At 36.5% G+C, this 21,750-nt stretch overlaps 1 protein-coding gene across 2 annotated transcripts in view; it reads right to left on the minus strand.

The window, feature by feature from the left end:
* Nucleotides 1-21,750, minus strand: part of LOC108737026 (sodium- and chloride-dependent transporter XTRP3) — an 86,972-nt gene that overhangs the window by 15,079 nt on the left and 50,143 nt on the right. For both annotated transcript variants that reach the window (XM_018469671.2, XM_018469672.1), the window contains exons 4-8: nt 20,970-21,080; nt 17,624-17,865; nt 10,243-10,387; nt 6,422-6,623; nt 2,503-2,825 (exon numbers count right to left, since the gene is read on the minus strand). In XM_018469671.2, the coding sequence (XP_018325173.1) occupies nt 2,503-2,825; nt 6,422-6,623; nt 10,243-10,387; nt 17,624-17,865; nt 20,970-21,080 (1,023 nt within the window). The remainder of the gene's footprint in view (nt 1-2,502; nt 2,826-6,421; nt 6,624-10,242; nt 10,388-17,623; nt 17,866-20,969; nt 21,081-21,750) is intronic.

The following is a 21,750-nucleotide window of genomic DNA, read 5'->3' on the forward strand; positions in this document are numbered from 1 at the left end:
TCGGTCAAAATATGACGTCAAATAATGCGTAAAGAGCCACTTCAACTTAAATATGCGATTGTATTCAAGGAACGTTATAGTAATCATTACGTTTACGACGAGAGAAAAAATCCCTCAGTCAATACAAAATACTTGGCTCAAATCGTTTTCTAGCTCATACAATCCAAGTAAATATTTCCGCGAATAATATAGAAAATAGGTAGATATATTTGTTTGAATAAGAAAATATGTATCCCAAATAAAATTCATAACTTGCTTATTCGATTAATTATTGAAACATTGAGATTACTATTTAAAATTCTTCAATCAAATATTTTTTTTGTAAATTAATAAGAACTTTGCCTTGTTTTAATTATAAATTATTTAATTTGTGAATCGGCAACAGTCGCACCAATGGCATATAAACTTCAATTCAGTAATAGTTATGAAGTATATATTGTATACAGAATAAAACATACTTAACTAGTCAATTTAATTACATAGGAATATGTAAAAATTTAATTAATTATATTGAATATATTGTACATTTATTCTATATAAAGATGGTGGGGCCCCATCTGTGGTTGTGTTGTATGTACTAAGACCGAATACCAACGTCAAGTATCAGAAGTACAAATCGTAATTTATTTGTTTTGCAAATCCGTAAATTAAAGTTATATTTTGCCTTTATGTTCCGTTTGGAAGTAAGAAAGGTTGCACAACATTATTGATATTATATAAGTGAGTAATTTACTGTTGAAGAAGCCTTTATCTTCCTGAAACGTTAAAGAAATAATACCAACATGGTAGCAGAGCGTGGTTGCTGAAGATTATTCATAAATTAAAGTAAACGTGGTTACTCAAGAATTTAAGACGAAAGTGGTTGCTTAACAAATTTATAAACTTGGTTACTTGAGGAATTACAGGAAAAATACAACGTGGCTACTTGGGAAATAAATACCTAATAAAAATGGTGGAAAGTGCCATACATGTGTACTGCGTTCACTGGAAGAAAAGAATAACTATGTTTTTGAAATTGAACAGGTATGCAGCAGTAATCGAAAGAGAAAAGTATCGACAGACAAGGAAGATGAAAGGAAGATTTAAAAGCCATAAATTACACATACTGGGTGTCTCTGAAATCAGTAGCACGCTTGCAGAATATGACAGTGCACTACAAAACATTACAATTAAATAAATGATCAAACCGAAAGTTCACCGTTTTTGATCAAAACTATATAGAATACAGACAAGGGTCAGTCCGGCCCTATTAGAATCATCCAGGGAAATACGACAGTGTAACGTCACATTCAATCAACTGATTATTAAAAGTATCCGTTATCCGTATTTCCTTTATATTTTTGTACTCACGCATTGTTTGTTTTTTGTTAGATACAATTGAGTGTATTGACGATGTTTAAGTTACAATCAGCCTATAGTAATTCTTTGTTCTGTTAACATTGTGGATCTGTATATATGTATGTAATCAGTCGAAGTCATTGGTGGTAAATTAGTGTGTCACTATCATAGGTCACTGTAGTACAGTAGTTGTTATAATGGCTTTCGGAACGGCAGATTAATGCAGTACAAAGATTAAAAGAAACTGGTTATGTATACTCTACATGTGAATGCACGTTTAAACTTCCGGCACGTATGTGACATCAGTGTGAATGTAAACTATATCATACCCCGTATTTGCCAGGTGGCAAACGACACGTGGAATGATATAGGTCACTATTCTGAGACTGTCACATATACCTAAAAATCATGAAACCGCATACCGGTTAACAATTTTTAACAAAATTTCTTAAAAATTTAATGATTAGGTATATTATCGTGCAATGAATATTCCTTGAGAACTATAGAGTACAGTAAGAAGCAAACAAGCTTAGCCCAATTTCAAGTACGACATGTGGGTACTAACGAAATCGTTGTGCGATCAACAGAAGACAATCCCGACGTGAGTATCCAAGTCATTGCACGCCATATAGGAATTCCGCGTTATACGATGTGGAGGATTTTAAGGGAGAATTCCCTGTATTCGTACTGTTATCGAAATATTTAATGAGTAGATATATTATATTGAGAACTGTAGGGTACAGTAGAAAGCAAACATGCGTAACCCAATTTCAGTAGACAGGACATAGTAACGGCTATAACTATTTCTGTCTTCATTATATATTTCCCGATAATAATACCAACATTATTAATTTTTAATGATACAACCGGATTGAAATTAAAAACATATGTGGTTTCCTTTTTTTATGTTGTTCCAGATTAAATTAACCTATTGTTATCCTTCTATATTCTACACATAATGCATTAAGGGATTAATTTTTTGAACAGTGTCTCATTGCTCTATACATAATGTTTCATTTTGTATATTTCTCAAACAACTAAGAAAATATCCTAGTTTCAATATTTATTAAGTATAGGTACCTGTATGTACTAAATTCTTAGACAAGAGAATTAAAAAACAACATTCACAAAGTACTTTAGTTTCCTTATAATACATGTTCTTACCAGATCAGGGTTCCATGCTTGGTAAGTTGGATTTTTGATAATCATGAAGACAATTGATGACACAAGAATTATAACCATAATTGCAGGTGCCAAAAATCTCCAGCAGAATTGCCAAAACCATCCTGCACGATATCCAGTCATCTCATAGATATCCTTCGTAAACTTTTCGTGACCATACACAAATATCACTGCAATCATTTCCATCAGGGCAACTACAACTAGACCGATCGTTCCAGCAAACGAATCGAAAAGTTTCAGCCAGTATTCTCCAGCACCAGTTGTAAATAACAATCCCATTACAAAACATATTAGGCAGACAACACCTGAAAAATTGTAGAAATTAATATTACCTTCATAACTTTCACTTGCTTTTTACTTGCATTCGTACTTAATTATTCTATACAAAAACAGAAATATTCTTAAAACTTTGAAACTGCATCAACAACATCAAGAAATTTAACGAAGAAACATACCTAGCAAGTGCAATCTAACAATAACGACTACAGTCTTGTGTTGTAGTTTTCGTTTTTGGTACTATGTAGTATTTTGGGCTAGTAAACACGTAGTTTACCAACCAACAATTTTTTTTTTGTTTTACGTGAAAATTAATTTTATTCGAAATAAAAAAGGATAATTCTTTCTACATTTTATATATTTACAGATTTTTTCTTTTATACAATACGCGAACAGGGAAACTATCCTTCGCAAGTCTAAATTTCTTATAACCCTTGCCAATAACCCCAGTCTTGCAAGCGCCTTTACAAACTCAACGAATCAGCTTCCTACTCCTTGTATGCCTGTACGGCTACAGTGGGAAAAATTTGCCTACACTCGACCACCTCAAGTGCATTTTCTACAGTAAGTCAGCCTACAGGTCCAGTTACAACATAGCTGCTCTACCATTATCTACAGAATCTACCATCAAGTCCAATAAGGAGTCAGGGTAGGAAAAGACCCTGCAGTGTGGGGATGGAAGCACATGAAATCAGGCCTAGCTCCTAACTACTGTTCCTCCTGCGTTATTAATGTTGGTGTCATTCATGGACATAAAGAATTGCAGCGAAATTGTGGTTATACGCAAGACTCCGCTGCTCCAGTTTGTGCCTTAACTGTAAAAGAACCTGCAGCAACATTTCACTGGTGGATAAGGCCGAAGACAAAGAAGACATTAAGCTGCAAGCTTCGTTGTACAGAAGATGAAATTCCGGAAGTTGAATACCAGCAATTTCATTATCTATTATTATAGAAACCTAATTCCATTCAATATCGGAATTAGTTCTCTTCCACTAATTTCTTACTTTAATCTTGCTTTAAAGATATATATTTCCAAAGAATGAAGCGATTCTGATACTGGCAATGATGGCGATAAAGGATTAATATTTCCACTAACGGTATAAAATATACGTAATAGGTAGCAGAAACAAACAAGGTATTCTACATTAGACGAAGTGATTCTCCATTAATTCCCTGTCTTTATCCATTTTTAGTATGTGAATCTTGCCAAGGCGTTATGATTTGCAAGTTCAGAATATCGATATGTACCTACATAACCTTTGTCTATACCTACTTTTCATAATAATTACTACTCCTAAGTACGATATAAAAATGATGTTTTCATTGCCAAGCAGCATGGTCTAGTCTAAGGTGAGTCAAAAAAGATTCCGTAGCCAAAAAAAATTGGGAACCGCTGCTCTGGAGTACATCTTGTGATAGCGCTGCAACGTAGGGTGTGTAAAAACTGTGCCAAAAAGTACCCCATTTAATGAGCCGTCAATAGTTGAGAACACTCGAAAGGTTGGTGGTCGCGTTATCCTTTCTCCCATCCTTATGGCAGGCGTCAAATAACAAAACACACGTACTTACTCGTGACCTTCGCAGCGGCTGGTACATAGATAGGCCAATTACACGTAATAACCACGCGGTGGTTATCGTTTTATTCGTAAAGTTACTGCACTTACCACAAAATACAAAAATAAGTTTATTTTGAAAATATCAAGCAAAAAACAATGTATTCGGACACAGAATATAGGCACATAATGGCCACATATGGACGGTACAATGAAAGTGTACTGACGACATTACACAGTAAATGTGGTACTACAAGTCGGTACTGACGAAATCGTGTGATCAATAGAAGTCAATTCCGATGTGAGTATCCAAGTCATTAAACGTTATACAGGAATTACGCGTTATACGACGTGGAGGATTTTAAGGGAAAATTCACTGCATTAGTACTGTTATCAAAATACGCCATTACTGTGACCATGTTTGACACACCACACCTACCAGGATGTACCTTTGCAAATTGTACCGTTACCGTCGGCGTATGAAGTAACCAGCACTGCATTCCTTCCTTGTCCGTGTTCATGTACGGAACTCCACAACCGCATGTAGCGCCACCGCGTTACACAATTCAAGTAATCCTAGTCATCATTGCAGGAGGTTTTAGGACTTGCGCTAGGGTCATTACCCTCATATTTATGTATATCATTCGGTGGTGTAAGATGGTTCATTCCATTTCGCTTTCATGTGCCTAATGCTCCCTTAATTTTTTCGTAGTACTGATCAGATACTATATACTGACTGACAATTTTAACTTAAATACGGTAAAGCTACGCTCCAGAGTTGTGGGTTACATTGTTCTCACTGCCGTCAAGTAAAATGAAGGTAATCATGATTATATATGCATGTGACACACCTTGTGAAATACTTTTCTTTGCAATTATAATCCTGCATGAAAGAGAATATGTACCGTATGCCGGTGAATCTGAAAATGCGTTAATTATGATGAATGCTGCATGGCGACAGACCTCAGCAACAAATGTCAGTGAGCTTCTGGCTCGTAATTCGATTCACCATACTATCGACTAATTATATTGATCCATCTTTAATAACCACAACTACCGGCAACGTCTAAGGGCTGGTTGATGGTTCTATTACTCCATCCTTTTTGTATATCCCTTCATGATCAGCTTGCACTCCGCATTTGTAATTTTTCGGACAACGACATTGGTTCGCCCCTTCTTGCCATTCTCCAATTTGAAAATATCTTGGTACTGTTCCAGTTAATTTACTAGTTTATGCTCAGTTGCGTTGCACTTCTCATTGGCTTTGTTGATCATTCGCAAAAAAACTTCCGGAATTAGTTGAACTTTGCCCATTGCCGAGCTTACCCTTTTAACTTGCGGAACAGCTGTGTTTTGTGCATTAAGTTCGAACGTTTCCCCATTCAGCGTCAAGACATTTCTCTGAAGACTCAGGCAAAAGTTATATTCCGGAGAACATACAGGCCAAACAATACACAGTCTTGTTTTTCCGCAAGCAATGTAAAGCGTTGAAAAGAAGTTTTGCCTATTTTTATGCTGGTATAATTTTCACCATACACAACTACAAGCTCTCCAGTGGAGATACGTACCTTTCTATGGGTTGGCAAAAACGTACCAGGCATAATCAATATTCCGGATTTTACAATTGTTCTGCTTGTTCCAATTTTCAGCAGAAACGAACATTGTTTGCCATTTATGCATCTCGTAAGAAAAGAACTCTCAGCTCGGTTTTTTATCGTCAGTGCAACTAAACCTGGAGCATCCTGTTCCGGGATCGACATTTGCCCTGTCGCGTCGTCCCTGACTAGTTTTTCTGCATCCGTTCACCTAATGGCCACGAAAGCCTTTGCCAATATGGTCAGGAGATCATATTTAATAAATATACAAATTAAAGAATCTGGCAAGTAAATACCCCATTTGTCTGTCCTCATAAATTCAATGCAAACACAGTGATAATTTAAATGCAAGCTTAATTAACTACTGATATTTTATAATTACAGTTTTCCTATACAGTTTCAATGTTTTTAATTAGTCCTTACGAAACAATCTACAGTCAGGTTTGTATTTATAATTGAAAAAAATTACTGCGTTACCTGTAACATACTGCTTTTTAATTCTCTTAAATATTTCAATATCAAAAATAGTACACAGCATTCCTTCCAATATCCCTATTTGAGATCCAATACCCAAAGAAAGTAACATCATAAAGAAAATTACTGCCCAAAACGGCGAACCGGGAAGACTAACAATAGCTTCTGTAAAAACAATAAATGCCAGTCCAGTTCCTTCGGCAGCCTAAAACAATAATGCATTACTTAAACTAAAAAAATTAGATTTTACTTGATAATCTTCAAATTATAATAATATAGCCATCATTTTAACTTGTAAATGATGTAGTTATGAAGTAAAACAACTTTTATTGATTGATAAACATTTGCATGCAGTTATTTAATTAATTTAACATATAGGGTGTTCCTGCAAATAACCAGATACCAACTTAAAGAAATTCAAATTAACTGTATGGTTTTTAAAAAATATTGAATTTATTGGATGGTTTGAGAATACATTGAGCTTTAAGTTAACAATCTATTATCAACTTTCGTGACTTCTTCAAGGTGAAATGAATGTGAAAAGGAGTATTAAAAAAGAAACGCGGTCCACTTTCATGGGATTTATCACTGTGGCATAGATGATTTGAGAAGGACAGTGCTCTTGTTTTTGAACTTAATTGTTATTTTTCCGACTATTTGAAGGTCAAATGGCGATTTTTTTAATAGATGCAACTATTATTTTACCCCACATTTTGAATGAAAGCAAACTGTTAGGTTGTGGCTTGAACCTAAGGTAAAAATGATCGTATTCCGAATTATCTAGGTGTTTAGGTCATAGGTAAACTTTTCAAATTGTCATCCTGAACTAGGCCTTCACGTTTAGACTTAATTTTGACACTGAATTTGATATCATGAAAGCATAAGTGGTCGTTAAGTACCTACTTAGTATCTTTCTTTTCATTTCAGGCAATCTTATAGGTAACCGAGCCTAGTTATTCACTTATGTTCGTAAGTCATTCCTAAAAAGATTTTATGAATATCATGAATATCGTCAAATCTTTCATTATACGAGGGTGGATTGATAAGTTTCCGGCCTAACCAAGAGATGACGCCACTAGGCCTACCTTGAGGTGACATTCTATAGTACCATCCTTGGATAGCTTGTAGCTATAGTTTCAGCCCGATCTCCTTGCTAGTGTAGGTTTGACAGCACGCTGAACAAGACGCCTCTGTGGTTTTCGTAAAAATGGAAAAGCAGGAAAATCGTGCTGTCATCAAATACTTTTATTTGAAGGGGTTAACGCCGAAGGAAATTAAAAAAGAGATGGACTCAACACTGGGGACATCCTCCCCGTCATATTCAACCGTTAAGCAGTGGGTTTCCGAGTTTAAAAAGGGTCGTGTGAGCACCTCTGATGGGCCTCGCTCAGGACGCCCCGTTGAGGTCACAACTCCAGATATGATCGAAAAAATTCATCAAATAGTGCTGGGAGACCGCAGATTGAAAGTGCGTGAGATAGCTGAGACCTGTAAGATGTCATATGAACGTGTGCAACATATTTTGCACCAACATTTGCATATGGAAAAGCTCTGTGCAAGATGGGTGCCGCGTTTGCTAACAGTCGACCAAAAATTGATTCGAAAAAACATTTTTACCGCAAATTTGTCATTGTATAAGCGTAATCCAAGCGAATTTTTGCGTCGATTCGTAACCGTTGACGAAACGTGGGTCCACCACTACACTCCTGAAACCAAAGAACAGTCTAAACAGTGGATTGGGCCAGGGGAACCAACTCCAAAGAAGGCAAAAACAATTTTTTCGGCGAACAAGGTTATGGCTACTGTTTTTTGGGATGCAAGAGGTATTATATACATTGATTACCTTGCAAAGGGTAATACTATCACTGGTCAATACTACGCAGACTTATTGCAACGTTTGAGCCACGAGGTGAAAATTAAACGACCTCATCTGGCGAAGAAAAAAATCTTGTTTCATCACGATAACGCACCAGCGTACACGTCAATCGTTGCGACGGCTAAAATCAACGATCTAAAGTTTGAATTGATGCCGCACCCTCCTTACTCTCCAGACCTAGCCCCGAGTGACTATTTTCTGTTCCCTAATCTCAAAAAATGGCTTGGTGGTAAGAGATTTGCGGACAATGAAGAAGTAATCGAAGCTGTAAATGGTTATTTTGAGGAGCTTGACGAATCAGTCTATAGAGATGGCATTAATAGACTGGAACACCGCTATGAGAAATGTATCAGTCTTGGAGGAGATTATGTTGAGAAATAAAAAAAAAAATTTTTAAAAACCTTGTTTTTCTTGGTCAGGCCGGAAACTTATCAATCCACCCTCGTATTTGATTGACCTTCAAATAACATTCAACATCAAATCTCAAGTCATTGTCCAGTAGCCCTACGTGACTTCTAAAACCTTCTTTCCATAGGTGCATAGTTCTCGAGATAGTGGACGAGACCAGTTCTTGTATGGTAGTTATTCCCGTTTAGCCAACTTACAAATTCCTACTGTTTTATTTCGTTTTTCACAAGATATGACTCAACATATTAGAGCAAGTGCAATACGCAATCAATTAACCGTTTTTTTATTGTACCGTTAAAAATTCTTGATTTGCCAACAATAGATTTCAATCATCCTCATCGTAGGGTCGCCAGTTCGAAAACTAGACATCGCCGCTCCTTCCTATTCTAAGTCAATCTCCTCACTACTTACACTAAAATTAGAATATTCCACATCTCTAACTACTTGAAAACATAAATATAATCCAGGTATATCTCTGTATTTCTTTACTCTTCATTTTTGCTTCAAATAAGTCTCTCTTAACGAACCTATCTCTCCCTTTCCTTATTATCTTCCATATCGCACTTGGTTCTCCTATTCTTTCTAATACATCCTCATTTCTTACCTTTTCTATCTATCGCAATTTCGTTGTCCGCTCATAACACCATATTTCAAATGCTTCTAACCTTTTCCTATCTGCAGTGCCTACTACCGTGCAGGTTTCACCTACACAAAGTCATGCTCCAAACATACCTTTAACAACATTGTTGAAATTTCTTAATTAACCGATTACGAACACAGAAGTTATTTCTGTTTGTTAAGAGAGACTCGACCTTGTGGTATGTTTTGTTTTATTTTATTTATTTTCAATGCATTGGAGATCTCTAACTTCTCCCCACTAAATGCTAACACTGTTACATCATCATCATAAAAAATAAGCATGCCAATCTTTTGCGTCTGTATATCTATCTAATCATATTCAAAATAAATATATTAATTTTAATAGTGCGTACTATATTTTCGACATATAGATTAAGAAGTAACGGTAACAATATGCACCATTGTCTTCTCATCCCTATATTTGCCTTTTCTAAATTTATAAATCAGTATTCAATACTAAATTACATTATTAATTGGATATTTATTTACGTAGTTAGCTTAATATTGATGTATACCTTATTAATAGGTTTTCAAAGGGATAACTTGTTTTCGTTAGATTAGATTATGGATTGAATTGGTTTATTTGAGTATCACACCTCAACTAGTTTTCAGTTACCTACAAGTTTACTGTACTGATTGAAGCGTATTATTTCTCTCGTAGTTTTTAGGAAAATGATATCATACATTATAATCATTTGTATATATAACTGTCTTAAATAATAGTTGGCTATACAGGAATAATACGTAACAAGGACTTGGTAAATGGGGAACTAGTGGATCAAAACTGAATTATTTCTTTTAGAGCATCCGCACTACGTTGTAACATCAATGATGTCCTACATGCAACGAATGTATCACTTTAACATATATTGTGGGTGTGTATGCATTTAAATATACTTACGTCATTCAACTCTTGAGCCAATGAACATGCTCTTAGGCCTAACTCTGATATATTTTCTTTTGCAAATTTACTGAAAACCGTCTCATACATTTCCATGGAAGCACCTTCTGGTAGTAAGCCATGTATTTCCATATTCTTTATGTTGCTGTAAGTATGTAGTAAATAGGTAAATAAATCAGAAAGCATTTTTTTAAGGAACACTATTAAATTATTGAAACAATTTATGTAGGATATTCTTTTCTTAAGACTGAAACAGTGTATAAAAATCGAACAGTTATGATAATAAATTACTATTCGTACATAGTCCAGGCGCCAGACATTTCCAGTTGTATTGGAGTTATTTTATTAATTTGTGACATATTTTACATCGAATCCATATTTCAAATTTACAATTTTACTCAGTGACGTAGCGTGAAAATCTGCCACCAGGGGCGGAGCCTATGTTTGCAGCTCTTCTTATTTTTGCTATTCTGTAAGATCTTTTATTTAATTTGCTCGGAGTTGCAATAAGAAGGTGTACATAAAGACTTACATTTTTAATTTAGCCTTTGAACAGATAAGTAGCGTTTATTATTAGCATAAATTGAAAATGCATGGGCTTATTTAAAAGTAGCATTCCTTACAAAATTATACAGATGAATACATACATTCAGTACTATTTATATTTTACTGTTTACTATCGACTTTAACTTACGTATATGTTAGAGGCTTATTATTATCATGGAGAATGGATTGGTATTTAGTTTCTGTGTGAAAACTTTCTATTATTGTTGGATCCGATCTTTTCATTATTGTGACTATTTTTTTCGTGATGGACATAAATTCGTGACTTTCCTGTATGACTGTTTCACTTTTGAATAATTTTCAAATAAATTGTTACATCCAAAATAAAAAGTATGTCATTTTACATATTTCAACACTTTTGGTTTTACGTTTTTTTTTTATAAATAATTGAACTTACGGTATCTAATTAGGGTAATAATTGACTTCTAGCAAAGAGTGCACAGAACGAGTACATCCCTAAAAAATCTTATAATTTATTTGTCAAGTAATATGTACAGCTATACAAATTGCAATAAATTGTTTCCTTCCAAAAATTTTGAAAATTTGCTATTTCTAATCATTGGAGGAAGGGGGGGCAATATGTGCCATTTCCTGACTCACCAGAGTAATATCTATATAACCTTTTAAACAGTCCTATTGATTTGTTCCTCGTTAATAAATTGTATTGTTGTAGATTTCCGATTTCAGTTAAATTTTTAGTTTCAAACTATAAAGATTACAAACCTCATGTCATTATAATTAACTATTATTATTACATACTCTTCATACATTTATTTTATTATTATTAAATTTAGCTTTACGATGAATCTGAACGTCATTCAAATGTCACAAGACAAATATTACAGTACAAATAGTACAATCACACAGTTTGTGTTCCCCACTCTTAAATAAAATCTTGCATCCGCCACTGTTTCTAATTTAATATTCTGATTAAACGAAAACACTTTCAGCATTGTATTAATTAATAATAGTAGCGTTATTAAGAAATAAATAAAATAAAACAGGTAGTAATGCGAAAGTTGTCTTATTATGTGGGATTTAGTATGAGGTTGATGACAGTTAAATATGAAATAGGAAGTTTTTTTAATAATTATTCCAGAACGTTGCATCGGCTGAGAATAACCCTAACAAGTCATATATCATTGGAAAATTTTCGAAGCGAGAAGACTGATGATTGAGTACAACTATTGGAGAGACTTCACCAACCTGTAGAGAATGTAACGTAGAAATTAGGATAAAAACTTTTAGGTGTTTCATTCCCACCAGCCAGTAATGTTGATGGGCGGACAGTTCCTCCGGACTACGCCGGAAGGTAGGCCGGAAGGCCCTCTTCAGCCTCCTTTCAGGAATCGTGGGACTAGGTGGGTGATGGTTCAGATGAAAAAGATGAGACGGACGAAATGAAGACAGAATGAAAGATTATCTGTGGAATATTACTGCCCCAGCATTTTCCTAAGTGATCCAAGGAAACCACAGAAAAACTTGGACCAATGCAGACAGACCCGGAATCGAACCGACGTCCTCCCAAATGCTAAGCAGTGGTCTAAACCTCTAGACCATGCCGCTCGAGAAATTAAGTTTGGAAACGGAATCTTACAGTTGCATATTGGTGACCAACATAGTAGATGATGTCATGATTGAATTGAATCTTTTTTGAGAACGTGGTATAACTGCAATGCGCATCTGTGAACAGGTAAACTAATTGACATTACTAAAACGAGGACTACAGTTTTAGACCCACAGTTTAATGAGATAGCTAAACGATTTAACGCTACTCTGGAAATTAATTTAGAAAGCTTCATTAACGAGCACCATACTAACTAGGATCGACACTTACTGCTATTCTCCATAGTTAGATCCACCATCCATGAGACAACTGGAAGAATAATGGCCGGAATTTTATTTGGGAAAAACTCAGGTTGTCAAGGAACGTGATGTTTGGTCACCCTGGAGACTCTCCAGTATCTAGGAACGAATATGTGAGTAAACTACACGACGACTAGAAGCTATTCATAATGCTGTGCGTACAAAACTGCAATTTGAAAGTGACCGTGCGAAAACCAGGTACGATCGACGAGCCAGCAAACAGGCCTCAAAGTGTGACCATACAATTCATCAAAACCAGCTCCAAAAAGACCTTCATGTCGTTATCCGTGGTGTCTGCGAAGACATCCCAACAGAGGACATCAAGTCCGAACTCAGCCACAAAGACTTTGTTATCAAAGGCATCCATCGTATGTCCAAAGGTAAAAAAATCTGACCCCTTGTCTCCGTCCGTCTTGATAAGACCGCTACAAATTCCAAGACAATTTTCGATCTTGGTCAACTCTGTGGTCTCAACATCAAAGTTGAGCCAAAAAAAGCTACGAAGGAAGTTCCTCCCTCGGTGCTGCTGCTATTTGAAATTCCTTCATACAGTCAACTACTGCCACGCAGCCTGGGTCTGCGCTTTCTGTGGTCGTAACCATATAACTACCGAGTGCAAAACCAAGGTCAAGAAGGATGCCACTCTCACTTGTGCCAACTGTAAAGGGAACCACCGCGCCACCTACCGCGGCTGCCCCAAGGTTCCCTAAAAGACCTCTCCTTCCCCGCCCAAGAAAATCGTCAATCCTGTTACCTTCCAAGGCACAAGATCCACCCCCGATCCTCTTACTACAACCTTGGAAATGCCCCCCCAAATCCTACGCCAAGGCAGTAAGAACTGCCCCTCTCCTCCCACCCAAAAGCGCAACCCAAACACTTCTCCAGCTGTTGTTGCAATCCCAAGTTTGGAACAAAAACTTCAAGTTATTGTCCAAATCATGGTCGCCAGCATTGTCGCCTCCCTACAACAAACCGCCAATGTCTAACGCCGCCCACCCAGACAATCTCCGCATAGTTACCTAGAATGCGCAAAGCATTAGAGGTAAATTGACCGAACTCCAGCACTTCCTTGAGGATAAGTTAATCGGTGTTGCTTGCATCATCGAAATTCACCTGTCCGAAAAAATCAAACTTTTCGTCCCAAACTTCCTACAGCAGGGACCGTGAAAACAGCAGTACGGTGTTGTCATTCTTGTTAGAAATTCTTTAAAGCACAGACCTATCTCTTTGGCCACAAACTCGTTAAAAACAGTCGGCATCGAAGTTTCGCTAACTTCCGGTCTTGTTAGGATTCTCTCTCTACTCCCCCCATGCGTTCCAACTATCGTCGCCGGCGATTTCAACGCTAAACACGTCTCCTGGGGCTGTCGACAAACCAACAGCAAAGGCACCTCCCTTCTTACCAAAATTCTTGACTTCAACTTCACAGTTGAAGCATCTCTTGTCCCCACGTTCCTCCCTGCCCCCACAATCAGTTTCTTGACATCCTTGACATTTTCGTCACAAAAAAATTTACACTTTCCGCCGATCCTATCGTCATTGATGCACTAAGTTCGGACCACCAAACACATCCACGTCACTAGATTGGCTACACCTCCGTTACACCCCCGAAGCATCTTCATTCAAGTAAACTCCAATTCGCACAATAGCGGAACTTGACGAAGCTGTGAATCTCCTTTCAAACGAGATTACCAGCGCTATCGAGCTCTCCACTACTTCCCGCACCACGCCCACCAAAGACAGAACCCTCCCCGCGGACATTCTTGACCTCCTTAAGAGGAAAAACAAGGCGTATGTGGAATAGACACCGCCTCCCCGCATACCGTGCAGAAATAAACGCCCTTCAACGAGAACTAAAAACTCGTCTCACTGAATTCCGCAGCGCATCCTTCGATGATTATATCGCTCAGGCAGAAACACATCCCCGAAACACTTGGAATGTTATCCGTTCTCTTTGTAACAGAGCTCCCCATCTTCCGCCACTAAAGCAGAACGGTTCCACCTATTCCTCAGACGAAAAAGAAGCTGCAATCTTCACAGACTCTTTATATCTCCAGTGCTCCCAACTATCCAGTCCAGCGGACATTGCCGACTTTCACGAGAGTACCAAAGCCGTCTCCCAGAACTTCGTTCCCCTAAATTCCGACTTCCGACACAGTGCACCCCATGAAATTCTCTGAAAAAGAGGAATGCCCCTGACGCTGACGGAATGGAAAACGGAGTCCTCAAAGTCCTACAACCAAAGCACATAACCGCACTGTGCAACATCACAAACTCCGCCATGCGGCTCCACCACTTCCATCTGTCTCCCAAGAAAAGGAAATCCCTCAGTTCTTCCTCAAGCCACAGGCCCATCAGCCTGCTAAGTTCGTTGATCGACTCTTAAACTACATGGAGTAAAATAACCTTCTCCTAGATTATCAACACGGCTTCCGCAGGCATCACGGCACCGACCACCAACTTCTTCGCGTATCTGAATACATTTCCGACAACTTTAACGACCAGCGTCACACCTCCATGCTTCTTCTTCATGTCCAGTAAGCGTTCGACCGAGAATGGCACGAAGGCCTTATCTCAAAACTCATCGCCCTTAACATTCCACATTTTCTAGTTTTGGTTATCAGGTCCTTTTTCACAGACAGAAGCCTTCGGATCTGCGTCGGCTCTGTGCTCTCTGCCAGTATACCCGTCACAGCCGGTGTCCCACAAGGCTCCAAACTATCACCTATTCTATTTAACCTGTTCTGTGCGGACATGCCCTCCGACACTTCTATTTTGACAGCTCTCTACTCTTCCAAAACCATTCTCCAATGCACAGGGAGGATTAATATGTTTCTGCCCCTGCTTCTAAACTGGTACCGAAAATGGAAACTTTCCACTAACGAGACCAAACCAGAAGCAATTTTCTTCTCACGTAGATCCCGAAAACCTCCCTCCATTTTAGTAAGCAACCGTCCCATCAAGTGGAGCAACTCTGTCACCCACTTAGGCGTTGTTTTCGACAGGACCCTAAACTGGCGGCTCCACATCGCAACTACCCGTAACAAGGCAATGGGTGCAATCATCGCACTCAAGCCTTTCTTTCGAAATGACTCCATCCCCCAACATACGAAAATCCGTGCGTTTAACGCAATAATTAGGAGCATTTGCTTCTACGCCATTCCCGTCTGGGGCTGCGCCCTTCCCCACCGTCTGAAACTTCTGCAAGGCACCTACATGCGGATTCTTCGCTCCGCACTAAACTATCCCTGGTTCGTCAGAAACACCCAAATTCTGAAAGAAACCGGTTTACCTTCTCTCCCTGAGGCTGCAATCTCATCCGTAGCAAATCTCCGGACCTCAGTGTCAGGCCACGCAAACCATACTATGTCAACACTCTCCAACTTCGCCCCGAAGCCAAATGACCGTTTCCGAAGGCCTTATCACCTTCTATAATGAGCCACTCTCCTTCGCTCACTCCTAGCTTCGCTTTTTAGCGCGAGTGTCTACTCATCACTTCCAAGGTGGACCACATATTCCGACGGTTCCCCCCCCCCCATTACCCCACGCTTAACCATTTTCCCTTCTCAACATTCTCCCAAATCCCAACCTTCTATTCTCTTTCCGAGGATGAGTAGCCCTCAGGGTTTATCTCCCCACTCCAGGAGGGGTTTTAGTCGGTAAAAATCCGACACTACCTCCCCTCGGGGGGTGTCTTTTAAATATTTCCCCTCCTGTCTATCAAATCCGGTAGGGACCTCAGTCGGTATAAATAGTTGCCGCAAGATTGGAAGAGAACAGTTTAAGTTCTAATAACGAGGCGACAAAAAGGGAAATACGAAAAGCGAGGAAGCGACAAAGTGTGAAATATATTAGTGAACGAGTGATTAGTTAATAATAGTGGTGTTAATTAATGAGAAAATAATTACATAAATAAGTAGCGAAATAGGTGTTTTATAATACGACAGTGTTATTCTGAAATCTCCGTTCCGACTACTCACTTCCGGTCAATAAACGTCTTTAATAATTAGTATATTTAATTGTAACTTGTAACTTATCCATCACATTCTTGAAATTTTCTTATTTCCTACTTGCTTCATGTTTCTAACATTATACATTCCTTCTTATGAAATGCTGCATCTTCTGTTAACAATATCCGATGACTTCCTCTTAGCTAGTCTCCAACCAAACTAATTTTAATGCACATAGGATAGCCTTAAAAAGCGTCATAATGCGACGACACGTTCTTTTAATTTGAATATTTCATTTTTCGTTTCATTTTTGGAATATACATTAAATTCTGATTGTACCCTTTATGCAGTTATCACACTTTATCATTACCAGCACAAATAAATGTACACGTACAGGCACTCTTACGAGTTGTTTGTTTCTTATTCTCATTATTTTCAATTTATGTGCATAAACGTGTGTTCCTGTTCATCGTCCACCTTCCTTCTTTCGGTGGAAACACGTCCAAACTGAGCAAATTGAAAAATAAAAATCCTCCAATATTTGCAAGAAACAGACAAACCTTAATCTAAAAATTCATCCCGTGCTCACATTACCATTTTTAAGCGTAATCAATCGTTGATTTGCTCAAATTGCTGAAGTTAGCACATGCCATTATTTAAATTTGTATTAAACCCTTAAATACTTAAAGTAACTATTGCCAACTTGATAGAAATATGTAAAAAGTTAAGTTATTTCTTTTGCATGTTTTTTTTTCGCTCTTTAAAGGTAATTGCTCGATAAATTGCCCAGATTAAATTTCAAATCAGAGCAATATCGTTTCTCTTCAAAAGGTCCACATCTCAAACAAATGACATTGTTGTATTTATTTATTTTTAATGGGGTAGGTAAGTAGTAAGATGATCGTATATTTCTTTATGATAATGCTGTGATGATGGTATAGGCGCTTGTAAGTCATTAAATTAAGTTAAAGTTTATAAAAAAATCTAAAACTAGATATTACCTTTTTATGCAGTTTTCTACATTTTCTGTTGCTTTAAACCCAAGTATAGCAAATATCACCACACTTGCATAAATAGCAGTAAGAGCATTGCAAACAGATACAAGGATAACATCTCTAACGCAATTATTTTTGGGAGTATTGTAAGAACCAAATGCTATTATGGAACCAAAAGCTAAACCAAAGGAGTAAAAAACTTGCGTTGCAGCATCTAGCCATACTGTCGGATCCAGCAGCTTTTCAACCTAAAAATTTTAATTTCAAAACAACTCTTTACCTCTTATCATTTACCAGTTTGTTACAGATTACTTTAAAAAAAAGACATAAATCATTTATAGTTTATAGTTTAATATTATGATTAAAATAATTACAAAAGTAGTGTACACTTTACATTATATGATTGGGGTCGATTATTTCTTCATTTAGCAGAGCTATCTCGTAATAAATAGGTGTAATACCTACATTCAAATTAATATTCATTCTAAAATTGTTTACCATGAGAAATATTTTTTTTGTCTTTAAACTACAATTGTTTATTTTTCAAAATATTGTTAATCGTCTTAAAATTGCTACGTTTCTAGCTGATAGTTACATAAAACAGTACATGTATCTAGGGAGTTGTTTTTTTTCTGTCTTGCTCTTTCTGTGTTACTAACGAGTTAGTTATGATACTTAGGTGATAAAATAATAAATGTATCAAATGTTGGTTGATGAACGCGCTTGTTTTTCTTTCTTTTTATTTTTTGTAAGTGATAATTATTGTTGATTGGTCACCAGTGTATCATTGTTAAAAAAATATGTAAATAGATTAATTTAAACTTTTTAGAAAAGCAATCGACTTACTTATTTTGGAATTGAAATTTACTGGAGATTAGTCTTTTGGGAAATATTGATTACAAACGAGAAAAACTATATATATATTTTCTGGCTCTGAGTTCGATATGGATGTAATAGAAAATTCAATTTAATAACAAATTAGAGGAAATTAAATCTAACTTAAATTTAACCGATCTTATCGTTGGATGTCGCATACGGATCCGGTGATTACGTAGTCGCACACATTTATTCATTCAGTTAGACTGTAACGGTGGTGAAAATGACGAGAATTGAAGAAACACCAAAAGAGAAAATGAAAATAACTGGAACGGTATTGGACAGACCTCGAGCGATGTGAAAGATAAGGAAGCATCTGATAACTTTGTTGCTAATAAACGGGTTCCGGGTGGGCTAGGTGGTTCGATGAAAAAAGATTCTTTCACTTTGACCTTCACAGACGTTGAAGATAGTATTAGGTCTTTTGATGGTAATAAATTATTACCAATAGGATAACCATTATTACTAATAATGAGTATCTTATTAATAAATGGATCGCAAGCATACAAGAGATTGCACGGGATGGAACCTACAGAAATTGCTTTCATTAATAAACCAAGATGAAATTTCATCCATTTTACTTCATGAATAAGAAACTGGCAGCTGCTAAAAAAAATATCATAGCTACGTGCTTGAAGTTCTTGCGGTAGTAACGGCAGTTAAAAGTTTAGAAGTTTAGAGTATCAAATTTAAAATTATCGTCGGCTGTGCCGCATCTCAGAGCATGATTAGTAAAAAAGATCTCACAGCACAATTCCCAGATGGGCACTTTTGTTGAGAGAATATACTAACGAAATTGAACACAGAAACGGTTCTCGAATGTGCCGTGTTGATGATATAAACTGCTTTTTATTATAATGATTATCAGTAAAAGTATAATAAATGCAGGAATCATTAAAAAACTTGATTTAATACAGGTCGATCACTTACATATTCTAGCAATTAATAAGATATTGAAGTTGTTTATTGTTCATTATAAATTGTATTATACTAGCTAACAGAAAAGGGTAAAAAAGAAAGTTGATTACATCCGATAGCCAAATCAGAAGGCCTACTAATTACTTCTCATGCTGATCAATTAGAATCTATGCCTTCAACAAATAAACAGTACAGTCATATATTAGTAGTAGTGGATGATTTTTGGAAATTCACATGGTCGTATCCGTCAAAATCAACTACAATTTTAAATTATAAACAATAACAGCAAAAGTACATTGCCTTTATGGGAAAAGAATTTCAAAATTTTTGTATTAAAGAACGGATGAAGTTTACATAACTTTTATTTGAAACATTTTCCTTATTTTGAACTATAGAAATAATAATAATTAATGCAGGATGTAACAGAAATAAGTATTGATGAAATTTTAAGCATACAGTGAACTCTCGATTCTGCGAATCCCCTTCCACCTAACGTTCAGAGACACGATGTGTAGCGTAGGCGCTGGAAACCAGTGTTTCGTTAAACATTTTGTATCTAAGCGTTAGGTGAAAGAGGAAACACACCGTAGAATCGTGGTAGTTGGACAATATGGAAATATGTCAGTGGTTTCGAAAGAAGAAGATTATTAATCACTTTTGGTGCGACGTAAGTACATCGTTTGTGATTTCAAGAACTGTTTTCGGGAAACGGGTGGTGCGAATTTTTTAGAGGCTTACTTGACTTTTTGGTAAGTTTACTTACAACCAACAGCAAAAAAATATAACATAACACAATTTTTCTTTCTTTTGTGTTCTTACATTTACATAGTGCTGCCTGTAACGTACTTATTTGATTTATTTAATCTAAACATTATTTGTATTACCAAATTGTTTGTTTATCTTAGACGTTCGATAATCGGTAATGTTTACATTCTCCATCCATGTAGCTGCAGCGGTTTTATCGCACTATGCTAGTCGGTAGACACCTACGTTGTCAATTCACGCACAGGACCGACTTCGGATTGTAAATTACTGTGATGCGATTATTTATTTTAAAGCTCAGCACTTATTTCTGTTACATCCTGTATATATTATATGCATTATAAATACATATGTTTTGGGGGTCGCAACTATTTCTTCAGAGAGCGTTCGACTTTAGAAATAAAGTACAAGGCTAACGTAATCCAACTCTAATCTAAACTTATTCAACAAACTTTTTGTTTTTTTTTATTAGAGCTATACTAATATAAATTAAAAAAATGATACGACCACAACTGTCTTTTCCTGCTGTAATACTATGATCCCAAACGGTTAAAATTTGGTTGAGTTAGGATCATAGGGTTATAGAAAGAAAAGACAACATGAAAGAAGCATCTTTTTTTTTTTCGAATCTTAAAAGCTATGTGAGAAATGGTAAATTCTTGTTCAGCACACTGAACTTCACAACGTACTAAGACCGAGATCTTCTTGGAATATTGAACAATGATACACTACTTCAATTAAAACAAATAAAAATCATAACAAGCTAAATCTTTTAAAATAACAAAATACTCCTTACCTTAGGTGTATACATGTGCGCCAGGCCAGCACTTGCGCCTTTTAGAGTTAAACCTCTTCCAAAAAAAATTGTCAAAACTATGTACGGGAATAAAGATGTAAAATACACAACCTACAAATAAAAATCAGCTGTAGAACTAAATTGATAACAATTTCATTATGATGTGTATTATTATTCATAAAATTAATTTTTTACGATTGAGGAGGAAAAAATCAAATAACTGATCTAAATTTATAAATTTCCTTTTTCCAACAATAATTTGATTAGTAGGTGACAATGATTGGATTTTAATTTATTAATTGTTGTTAATTAATATGAATCTTTGCATTATCACTTATCGTTGGCTCTGAATTAATATCTGAAAAAATTAGGGAATGAAATGGATACTATAAAATTTTTATTTATTAACTTATTTGTTGTATGCTTCGTTTAACAAACCGCCATTGATTTTTAGACCCTTTCACCTTGCACTCTCCGCAACGTTCTGTCACGATTTAATTTATTGCTGTTATTCGATGATCGTACTATGTTTGCTTTGTAGTTTTTCTATTTATGGTATTAATTCGACAAACTCTTCATCATCATAAAGTCGTCAGTCCTAAGACTGGTTGGACACGTACCTCCACTCCTTTCTATCCTGAGCTAAACTTCGCATTTCCCTAAAACTAGAACAACCCACATCCTTAACTATTTGCGAACAGTAATCTAACCTAGGTCTACCTCTACCCCTCCTAACTCCTGTTTCTGCCTCTAATATGTCTCTGACTAGACCTTCATGCCT

The sequence above is a fragment of the Agrilus planipennis genome, unplaced genomic scaffold, assembly GCF_000699045.2.
Source record: "Agrilus planipennis isolate EAB-ADULT unplaced genomic scaffold, Apla_2.0 scaffold113, whole genome shotgun sequence".
NCBI classification, from domain to species: Eukaryota; Metazoa; Arthropoda; class Insecta; order Coleoptera; family Buprestidae; genus Agrilus; species Agrilus planipennis.